Below are 11,753 nucleotides of genomic sequence, written 5' to 3'. Positions count from 1 at the left end.
ACGGATTCTCTTTTCAAATTATTCAGACATTATTTTCAATGTTCACCCCCACTAGAACGTCTTTAGAATATTTTCATCTATCACACATACACATTGGTTTTATGCTGGCAGCATTCTGCTAGGAGTATTTTATGTTGAAAGTCGGAAATTCGAGATAAAAGTGGAATAGGTTTTATTAGATAAAAAAAAACTTGGTTCTTAGAGGGTTAAGTATAATGTTTTTCTTCGAAGCAAGAGCAAGCAATACGAGATGAAGAATAGAAGGTGGGAAGATTCACGGGTTTTGGTTGTGTTGAACTTTGATTGTGTTAGTAGCCAGGAAGATAGGAAGTTCACATACCAGGCATACCAGTCAGTTACTCAAATGGTACAAAATTGAAATTGTCAACGAATAACGTTGAAAAAGGATGTACAGAAGCTAATTACAGATTTCCAAATCATATTTTTCGAATTCTGAACAAAAAAAAACAGAACATATCACGAACTAAAATGTTTACTTTTTTCTTTGATTTCAGAAATGAATAATGTCTACTATGTTTGGATTCTAGAGCAACTTCATGGAAGTTTGACTTTTGTCAGCAATTGGAAATACTTTTTTCACAATTAGATTGCTGAAAACTTCAGTCGTCTAAAACTAAGGCTCAAGCAGAAAACTTTTCGTCTCAATCTAAGTCATACGGAGTCAATTAAATTTATTTTTCAAGTTCATTTTACATGAAATAAACTTGCAACCTTATTTACCATGCACTGTCAAATGTTTATCCGTCAAAGGAACAAAAGATTGTGTGACTCTGACTTTGTTCGTTTACGTTTTTAGTCGACGTAACGAGAAGTAAAATTGAATTAAAATTAAGTCTGGAACACTTCAAAAATACTGAAATTTTAGTTTCTGTTAAAATGTCGGGCCCTTATGATTTTGAACGCTAGCATTGATTTAGGAATAAAAAACTAGTTCGTTCATTTCATTTGCTTATTGTTACTTTTAATAACAACACTTTTCCTATGGATTGGACTATTATAAGAAAAGTAACATACATAAACAAAATCTGTGACGTCACAGATTTAAAAAATCTTCCCACCTTCCATTTTCCATCTCGCAAGCAATACACGAAAAATTATATGACTCGTGACAAGAGCGAAAACTTAATCATAGTCCTCTCTGAACCGTTGCGAATATCCCTGAGCTATCAGACGTGCTTTGTGATTGATCACCATTCCAGCTGCGTTACGCTAAACCCTGCGACCACAGTCAAAAGCTTCCCTTAAATTCTTGGGTTCACGTGCTTCCACGTCAGTGTAAGCCTCCTCAATCAATCGAACTGTTGCAATTCCTTTGTTGTAGTGTCTTGATCTGCGCGTGGTCTTATCCAATGGAAGACCGTGGAACGAGGGTTCCTCATCGGAGGCACTGTCGTATTGCGTTACATCAAGATCCTCATCGCCTAACGAATCTTCCACCCTTAGAGGAGATACAAGTGGAAATGTAACCACTCCTTCTTAAGACACAGTTTCCTGTTTGGCAATATCCTCAACATCAAAACGTCCTTCGAACTTTGTATCCCTGCTGATTGTTAACCTTTTTGTTTCCAAGTTTACGAATCGATAGGCTGTCCGCCCCTCAGCGTAACCAACAAACACTAACTTTTGAGTCTATCTGTCCAGCTTCTGACGTTTCTCTTTTGGGATATGAACGAAAGCTTCCGATCCGAACACGCATAGATGTCCATTAGGGTGCCAATAGAAATCATAATCTCGAATTTCAAAAAGTTACCCCATAAAAAGGTTCACCTCCTCGAAAAAACATCCTTCAAATTTTCTCCTCAATCGGACTTAAGGGAGAGTGGCGCAAAGCGGTCAAAGCTGGAGCAAACATTTCGAATGGGGTAACTTTTCGAAATTTTAAAGTCGATGTTTTTCCATACATTGATTGGCATCCTAGTGTACACTTAATAAATTTCAATCTTAATTACCCAAATAATGATTCGCAAATCAAATCGATTTTCACGCCGATGGAAGGAAGGAAAAATCTCATGGGGTCTCACGATACGCTTCCTAAAATCCGAAGATTCATTATGAATTTTAAAAATATTTCTGTTGGAAAACATTGAAAAACTGAAGTATCGACAGTGGTTCTGCTTGTCAAAAGAACCACAATCTTTGGTATGTACAGTACTCGTTTGCTAATTGGACTGACATGCTAACCCAATCACTCACTGGGCATGTCAAACGTCAAATTAAATCGAGGGGAGCTTCAATAAATTGTTTGCCACACAACTCGGAAATGTACACAGGAAAACCAGAATAGCCGGCTCCCAACGGAACAACCGACCGTTGAAGAACTGCTCACTGCAAAATTCATACACCTATTATTATTTTCAATTTTTTGCTAAATTAATTCAGAAAACCAAACGTATATCCGCTGCCATCCCAAGAGCAACCATTCGAAATACATGCAAAAGTTTCACTTACCCAGCCAGAGACGGAATAAAAGTCCATCCAAGCACTACCCACCTCATTAGGGAATTTTGCCGCCCCGTAAAAACTTTCATGGTTATTCGGATGCAGAAATCGTTCGAGCGAACTCTATCTGTGGCAGGAAATTTAAAAATTTACTCCAGCGGGTTCAATCCGGAAGGGATCCTTCCCCACCCGTCGTCGGTCTCATTTACAAATGATTTTCTCCCTCATTTAAAACTTGTCTAATATTGATGTTGATTCGACTATTACTAATGTAATCAGCGAAGGCACTCCAGTGGTGTGGCGAACCCGTTTCCCGACAATCGTTCCAAACCGTGGTCGAGATGGGAGTGCAGCAGATGGTGGTACTTTGCCCTTCCGGGTGCTCTTCCCCGGCGGTCCCGTCGCTTCCGGGCGACCATCGCTGCTGTGCGGACTGAGTACAGGGAAAAACTCTCGGCACCGCATGGTAGCATAGCCGGCTGGCGTGGGTCATAACGACGACGTCGCCGCTCCGCAGCAACAGCGCATCGGGTCGTTCTGCCTTGCTGGGTCCGCCAATCAGGAATATGGCCGGCTGGCCGAAGCTGTGCGGAGAGGGGGGATAATGTTAAGTGCTTTTATGTTTATATATGATCGTAATCTGTATCTACATATGTTTGACAAGTTTTCAAATTTAGCTTAAGCGCATTAATACAAACCTGAACGAAAATAGTGGCGCCTCCAAGTTCTTCTCCGAGTGATCCGTATGCCCAGCGAGTGTACTTCCAACAGGATAGTAGTTCACTATCGCCGCTTCAGGGCGGAACTGTCGGAAACCGAGGACCTCTGCAAAGTAGCGACACAAACTGGCGAGATCCGGTGAAAACTCGTTCCGTTGCGCTTCGTCGTATACCTTATTTGTCCAGTCATAATGATAACCAAGCGTAGTCCATCGGAGTAATTTGAGGAATTTTCGCTTCTCCTGGGGTTCTTCAATGGTTTGTCCAATGGACCACCAGTCAAATCCCTCGCTCGATTCATTTGAATCAAAGTAAGAATATTTCTCTTTCACACTCTCCAAGAGGTTTGTATGGTTGGGGTGTTTTGGGTAGTCGCACAGAGACCGAGTCATCCAGTAGCGCTGGGCATGCTTCGTGAAGGGATTGTTGACGATAATGAGCCCAGGCCGATCGACTAGCTCGAAAACACGCCACAGCTTGGGTGAAATTAAACCAGGATAGTTGGCGGTCAACGCGAAGGATACTGGGAAAGACTGAAAGGTAAAATATCCAAATTATACCCATGACATTATACGAGAACGAGAGCGACAATTGAAAACTGTCCAAAAATACGGAGTTAGTTTGACTTGGGGTCAGTTCCTCCTGTGGTTGATCTTGAAGACTTCGAAATTCCGCAACTTTCGGATCTGCTTGGAAGAAACAGTATGACAACAACCGTTCATCATTGATTTATGGCCTTCGTCACACTTTCAATAAAGAATGTTGCGATTAAATTTTTATCGATCTAAACGTTACGTATTTCTTTTAATCGAGAATTTGAAAATTTAATACGTGAAAAATCCTCGGTCGAAAACTATCAAACACCTTTGGTAATGTAAACATTAGTAGAATGTACATTTTTTTGTACATATTGTCAACAATCTCATCCCTACCAGAGGTTAGTACATTTTACTCGATAACATTTGTAAACTTGAATGTTGTTGTATCTGAAGACTGGTGAGAAAAGAGCATATTACCTGTAGAGTCGAATGAACTGCAAAGTTTAAAGCCTCTTAAAAACAGAGAATCAATCAATCAAGCATGTTACCCATTTTTATTGTTGCCATAAGGCAATACGGAGGTATAATAAGGATATAATTCTAATACGTGTATTTTTGGCGGAAAATGTAGCCGATATTGGACTTACGAATCATGGTTCTACTTGACATATATGTTTATTAGTACGACAGAAAATGACTATAGGTTGGTAGCATTTACCAAAAAAATCGTCATATTTACTAATTATTTCTCTCAGTGTACGTACAAGCCACGTCCCAGACGGCCAATATTTTTGGTGCCAACATCTCGAGAACAAAACAGCTGAGATGTATGCGGTTTTGAACACGTTTTGTATCCTACTGACACCTCTGTCAGGTCAAGTGCAGACACTTTTTGCAGACAGTTTTGAACCCTGAGATGTTGGCACCATCTGAGCACATAGGAAGAGATAGGCGGTAACAGGGATCTGGTGCATACAGAAGGACGTTTCTATTTTGAGTTTGACATTTGTTCTTCAATTCTCAAAATGACGTCCAAGCAGCAGCATCAAAGCTTTGCTAACGCACAGCGAAAATCCGAGAAACTCGCACTCGCGAAACTGTTAAATTTAACCAAATCAATGTTCGGAGAACAGCTAGACGGCCTGGATCGACAGAAAATCGAAAGTCAGTACTTTCAAACGAAACTTCAACCTATCCATTAGAAATACCCCAAACATGCTAAGGATATTAACTACAACTGTTAGCGCGACACTGATGGCCTTTAACGGAGGTAGACACCAAATCGATAAAAAAAAACTATTAATGGGTTATACCTGATATAACCACAAGGTTGACGTAGGACTGCCGTTGGCTTAGTAATCAATTGTATTTCTTCAATTAGCAATAATCCCACCTCGGATGTTCTTCATTGGGTACGATATTGCCGCTGCGCAGAGCTATCTTTGTGCAAATTTGATAATGTATGTGTATTGATAAAATTATTGAATAAACTAGTGGATGAATTAAACTATTTACGAATTCAAATGCAAAAAAAATCTCAATTTAAGTCAATTCATGCGTTACGGTAGTAGTTATCGTAGCGAATAGGTATCACCATCAAACGGTATGCGTAGAAGTTCAGTGAGCTAGCTACATGAAGAAATATCTTCCAATGCAGTCTTGAATAATCGAGCCAAAGTGTTGCATTTAGTGATCCCCGATTTATCGAATACTTCATACAAGAATCAATTATTAATCGAACGAATACTGCACAACCAATAATCGAAGCGAACGAATAATTTACGTCGATAAATCCATCCAAACCCAGAGTGAAAAAAAATGTACGGCCGCTGCAGTTTTATGCTGAAAATCAATCATTATCTTTGACGCTCCCCTAAGTTCGTAAACGAAGCTCAATGCCGTCAACGCGAATTGAGCTTCGTTTACGACTTTAGAGGAGCGTAAAAGCTTATAATTGATTTTCAGGCGGAGTGAACACTTTTTTGATTCCAGATGGATTTCCAGCTATTGGAATATGGGAGTGAGCCGAAGAACGAACTACTTCGTGTGACGGTTGTAATCAGAAAAAAGAATTTATTCATTGTATTCTACAAGAGGTGTGTCAAGGTGACTGTGTGTTCTACAAGGGGTGAGTCAAAGTGACATTACACACTGCTCGATATGTCGCATGTTCCTTCACTCCTCCTCGACCTTATTCGGCAGTAACCCTAATTGTTCTCTCAGAATTCTAATTCTAAATTGCTGTAATGATTTCGTTAGAATGTCTGCGAGCATTTCTTCGGTTGGACAGTATTTTAACAGAATTTGTTTCTTCTTCTGCAGATCCCTAACATAGAAATGTTTGGTCTCAATATGCTTCGAGCGCTTTTCGATTCTATCACCGCTGATGAGCTTGATGCGACTCTGGTTGTCTTCAAAGGTTGGTACCGGCTCCGAGACATCCAGACCGAAATCAGTTAACAGCTTTTTCACCCAAGTCAGCTCTTGGCATGCTTCTGCCAACGACACGAATTCCACCTCAGTGGATGATAAGGCAACGCAGTTTTACTTCCTGGATCCCAGCTTATGACGCCACCACCAAAACGAATCAAGAATCCTGTGTTTGACTTTCGATCACGCTGGTTACTCGCCCAGTCAGCATCCGCGAACAGTTCCAATCCTGTGCTTTGCGACCCAAGATGCAATTTGTGGTCACATGTAGCCTTCAAATACCTGAGTACCATTTTCGTTTCCTGCCAATCCAACTGTGTGGGACAACTTGACTTCTGTGCCAAAATTGAAGCTTTAAAATGTAGCTTTGTTGGTTCAACTGAAATCCACTTGAATCACGCACGATTTCAATTCCAAGGAAATGCTTAACATCACCCAGATTAGAAATTCTTTTGCAGCTGACGGAAAATTGCCGCAAATTCGTCTGCAGTTTCAGTGACGATGAGCATGTCGTCGACGTAGAGTAAAACATACGTGGCTGATGTCCTTCATCGAACGTACAGACAAGGGTCCGCAGTCAAAGCCACGAATCCCATTCTTCGGAATACATCGCCGATTCGTTGATTCCATACTCGAGCGGATTGCTTTAAACCGTATAAACTCTTTTTCAGCAACCATACCGTGTCTGAGTTCCCAGTGGTATAACCTTCAGGCTGCTTCATGTAGATGGGCTCTTCCAACTTTCCATGAAGGTACGCGGAAAGTTGGAAGAGCCCATCTACATGAAGCAGCCTGTCTGCCTCTCAGCTGAGCGCCGGAAATCATCGAAGGCTTTAAACACGCTTTCCGCTGATTTTTCGATCAAAAAATAAACGCTGATTCTCCACGACTTGTCATCGCTGAATGTCAGATAGTATCGGCTTCCACACAACGTATTCGCCTCCATTGGTCCGCAGATATCGGAATGTACCAGTTTCAAAAGCTCCGTTGCTCTCGAGCCAACATTGTTTAAAGGCAAACGAGTTAGCTTACCAAGCGCACAAATCCTACAATTCTCACGAGGAGCACTCTGGCCTCAGTTCCATGCTTCCCTTTGCAATCACTTTCATCGCACTTTTATTGGCAACCATCACCGTTCCGCCGTGACGTTGAAGATTTTCTAACATGTATTCCGTCTTTGAAAAATGATTCGATTCACCGGAATCGAAATACCAATTGTCATCTTCGGCAATCGTTGAAAGAACTGTGCACCACGCGCTAGCTTTCTTGGAATCCTTTTGTGGACACTCCCTTGCAATGTGACCATATTTGTGGCAACGTCGACATTTGAGACCTTTGCCTTGGGGAGCTGCATCGCAATTCTTCGATTTTCGACTCTGATTGTTATTTTGCTTGTTACTCGAAAAGGCAGCACCTGACGATAACGATGACATACATGTTTCCTGCAGCAGCTTTGTCTTCACGACATCACCGGTAATCGCTGTTCCGGAATTTTCCAATGTCATTATCATCGGCCTATAATCTTGCGGCAAACCAGCCAACAAAAGAGTACCCATCCACTCGTCACTGATGTCAAACCCCATGCCACGCAACTGATGTGCGGTTGCTATGATCGTATTGACGTATGTTTCCATGGTGCAGCTGGTTGCTAGGGACGCTGTTATCAATTTGCGCAGCAGACCAACTTTCCGGGTGAGACCCGTATCTTCGAATGCTGCTTCCAGCTTTGACCACGTTTCCTTGGCGGATTTCGCTTCTCGTACATGAACATAATTAACTGGATCAAGCAAAAGAATAATTTTTCCACGAGCTCTTCTGTCCTTCAATGCGTCAACGGCAGGATCCGTTCCATCTGGTTTCGGTGTCGGCTTGACTGCTTCCCACAGATTTTCCAGCTCTAAAAACATCTGTACCGCAAACTTCCAGGTTGGCCAATTTTCTCGCCCGACAAGAAACTCAATTGACGCCAGACTCGTTGAACTGTATCCTCGATTGTGAACAGCACCTCCATCACCATTTTGATGGGAACTTTCTGATGTGGACATTTAAAAAAAAAACTAACTCTGAAGAAAAAACAAAATGGCTAAATCACTGGGCCCATAACCTATTGGAATATGGGAGTGAGCCAAAGAACGAACTTCTTCGTTTGACGGTTGTAATCAGAAAAAAGAATTTATTCATTGTATTCTACAAGAGGTGTGTCAAGGTGACTGTGTATTCTACAAAGGGTGAGTCAAAGTGACATTACACACTGCTCGATATGTCGCATGTTCCTTCACTAGCAAATGAGAAATATTAGTCTAACTAAATATTTCTCTGAGTGTGACGATTAATCGATTAATCGATTATTTGGGTGATTAATCGAATCGAATAACAAACTGCTGAATAGTATTCGATTAGCTGATGAACGATTAAGTTCGAAAATCGGGGATCACTAGTTGCATTTCTACCCGCTTTTTTAGACCATGATAGCAAAACGAATTCCGAAGTGTAAAAATGCTTGGGGGTATAAAAAGATTGCCGACTTGAATGTATCTGCAATGTCGATTTCTTGGTTTCGGAATCTGTATTGGGGAAACATATTCCGGTTTGCAAAAATGCAAACGATTACAAAAGTTCCCGCTGCTTGCATCTAATTTGCTATGCCAATTTCCCCTGGCTCCGTGGTTGTGAAGTCTGTGTTAGGGAAACTTCCATCCATTCCAGCGATCGAACCTCAATTGTTGCGCAATCAAAACTGAGTGGATTTCCGAGTGGCACTCGCTTATATACCGAGTGGTGTGATTTCAATAGCCTGTTTTGAAAGCAGTTTTAGGGCTATTGAAACAAGTTTTTGGATCAAAAAGTACAAGCTCGCTCAAAATCTCGTTCTCCGGCGTAACGCTTTCTTTTTCGAAACTTTGAACTTACACCCCAGTATAGAAATGAAAGACGTAGTCCTACACCAAAAGTAAAAATAAGTAGCAACTTCGAGAAAAGAGATTTCAGTATGATAAAATTCTTTTTCGAAGGCATTATCATTTCCAGTGAAACTTCGACATCTCAACGTAATATCGTTTGTGCCATTCATTTAGATCTTTATGTTCAATTATTAATTATTAATTCATCAATCATTCATTTCAATACAATTCAATATTTTTTATAACTGATTTCATGATTTAATTTAATCTATATATAAAAATGGAGTGATGTCTATCTGTCTCATTCATATGGACTCGGAAACTACTGTACCGATCGACATGAAAATTGGTATGTAAGGGTTTTTGGGGCCGGGGAAGGTTTTCGTGACAGTTTGAGACCCCTCCCCCTCTCTTAAGTGGGGGGGGGGGCTGGCATACAAATGAAGCACAAATTTCTAAATTTCTCGAGAATTAATCAAACAAATGAAACGAAATTTTCCGTGTGGAGGTTTTAGGGTGCAATAAATGATTCTCCCCTCCCCCCCTCTCTTAGGGGGGGACTGCCATACAAATGAAACACAAATTTCTGCATTACTCTCGAATTCATGAAGCAAATGATACCAAATTAGGCATATGGTGTTTTAAAGGTGCAGTAAATAATTCTATGGTAGTTAGACACTCCAACCCCCCCCCCCGCTCCTCTAGGAGGGGCTGCCATACAAATGAAACACAAATTTCTGCATTACTCGAGAATTAATCGAACAAAAGAAATGAAATTTGGAATGTGGAAGTTATAGGGTGCAATAAATGAATCTACGGTTCTACTACGGTTTGGGCGGGACGAAGTTTGCCGGGTCATCTAGTAAATAATAAATGTTTGTACAAAATATCAGGCTTATTGTTTTTTGAAGTAATAAAAATACATTAACGATAAGCAACACCGTCTCAAAAAATGGACAAAACTAACATAAAGATCACTGTCCATCGGCTTTATTCCTGTTTCCACCTCACGGTGAAAACGAAATAAAGTGTATCCGTAATGACAACGGTATGGTGTCGGCATCTGGATATGAAATTAGTTTTTCTCTAAAACTTATCATTATAATATAAAATTATTTTCAGATACAATTTCTGTAAGAGATTATTTTACCACATGAAGAAAACGAAGTTTTCCATTCACATTGAACACTCACCTTAGGGCCTGATTCTCGAATACACTTCACGGTGGAAACGAAATAAACGGCACGCCATTGAACTATGTTTACGAGTTAGTGAAGTGTCGAAGATAATGATGAGTTTTCAGGCAGAATGAGCACTTTTCAAATGAAAAATCATTAATGAAAATTAACTTCTTCGTATCAAACTGGTTTTCAATGTGAGTGGAAAACTTTGTTTTCTTCATGTGATATAATAATCTCATACAAAAATTTCATCTGAAGATAGTTTGATATTATAATGATAAATTTAGTGGGAAACTCATCTCGCATCCAGATGTCGACACCGTACCGTTGTCATCGCGAATGCGTTTCATTCCGTTTCCACCGTGAAGTGTATTCGTAGTGTATTCGAGAATCAGGCCCTAATTTGATACGGAGAATGTCATTTTCATTCATAATTTCCATTTGAAAGGTGTTCATTTTGCCTGAAAACCCATAGTTATCTTTGACACTTCACTAACTCGTAAAACGTAGTTTAATGGCGTGCTTTTCATTTCGTTTTTACCGTGAAGTGGAAACGGGAATAAAGCCGCATGTCTACATATTACGCCACGATGCCCCTTCCAAACATCATTACAAAACGTTACAATTTGTTTTTATTTACCTTCAATCTGCAATCTAGTCCGTCTTCATCTACTCTGTCGATGTCAATGACATTTTTTAAATCAGGCGGCTGATTTTTAGCTTTGTAATATTTGAAAGAGTCTTGGAACATTTGAATGTGCACACAATAAATCGTAGAATATTACTGCTAAGCGAAACGTATACAATTTGCCTTATATTAAACTTCAAATCACAAACCACGCTTGTTTGCTTTCTTTCCACTGTAGCTCTAGTACTACACTTAGAAATCTCGCGTAACTTTTGAAAAGGTCCAATGTAACATTTTCGTCAACTCGAGAAAAATGAAGTTGAAGACCCGAACATTATTCCGCGAATTGTCTTAAAAGGTATCGATCTTTATCACTACTTTTACCACTAGCAGTCAATAATAACTCTGAAAAACCAATCGTAACAGTTGTTCCGTGATTTGAGCTTAAATTTGAAGCCTCGGAGCGAAAAATGTTACGTTGGACGTTTTGACTGCCCCTGTTTGCACATTGGACATATTACGTTTCACGATAAGAATTTGAAACTAACTACTGAAGAACAATCGAAACATCAGCATTTCATTCTAAAGACAGATTATTATTGTCATCACTCGTTGAATTGCACTGACATAGATAACAACACCTGAAAGAAACAAAAACTCAAAACGACCGAAGTACGACTTCCTGTTGTTTTGATTGCTTTGTTACTTCGGACGTTTCGAGCGTCGGAGGAAAGAGGCGTCCGAAGTAACAACCGAGTGCTTAAAATACGAATCTGTACATTGGATATTTTTTGCATCGGCGATTAAAAGATGAAGAAGATAGATACGTGAACGATTGTTTTTGTAATGCATTCAATGATTGAAAATTAATAGCGTGCATCCATTAACTTGATTTG

The 11,753-nt window shown here is 40.1% G+C and overlaps 1 protein-coding gene across 1 annotated transcript; it reads right to left on the bottom strand.

Moving 5' to 3' along the window:
• Window positions 1-2,623: 2,623 nt before the first annotated feature.
• LOC129761945 (nucleic acid dioxygenase ALKBH1) lies at window positions 2,624-11,095 on the bottom strand. The gene is made up of 3 exons (XM_055759803.1): window positions 10,870-11,095; window positions 3,159-3,712; window positions 2,624-3,044 (listed from the first exon to the last, which is right to left on the bottom strand). The coding sequence occupies exons 1-3, from the start codon at window positions 10,978-10,980 to the stop codon at window positions 2,666-2,668; spliced, it is 1,044 nt and encodes a 347-aa protein (XP_055615778.1). The 5' UTR covers window positions 10,981-11,095; the 3' UTR covers window positions 2,624-2,665.
• Between the last annotated feature and the right edge of the window lie 658 nt (window positions 11,096-11,753).

This window comes from Toxorhynchites rutilus, chromosome 1, assembly GCF_029784135.1.
Source record: "Toxorhynchites rutilus septentrionalis strain SRP chromosome 1, ASM2978413v1, whole genome shotgun sequence".
NCBI lineage: Eukaryota > Metazoa > Arthropoda > Insecta > Diptera > Culicidae > Toxorhynchites > Toxorhynchites rutilus.
This window is presented reverse-complemented; position numbering and strand designations above follow the sequence as displayed.

Bases quoted from the DNA above. Each gene is read 5' to 3' on its own strand.
- LOC129761945 (XM_055759803.1), bottom strand. From the start codon at position 10,980: ATGTTCCAAGACTCTTTCAAATATTACAAAGCTAAAAATCAGCCGCCT. The intron at 3,713-10,869 runs GTAAATAAAAAC...TTTACCTTTCAG, and splicing joins GACTAGATTGCAGATTGAAG to TCTTTCCCAGTATCCTTCGC. The intron at 3,045-3,158 runs GTTTGTATTAAT...CTCTCCGCACAG, and splicing joins GCGCCACTATTTTCGTTCAG to CTTCGGCCAGCCGGCCATAT.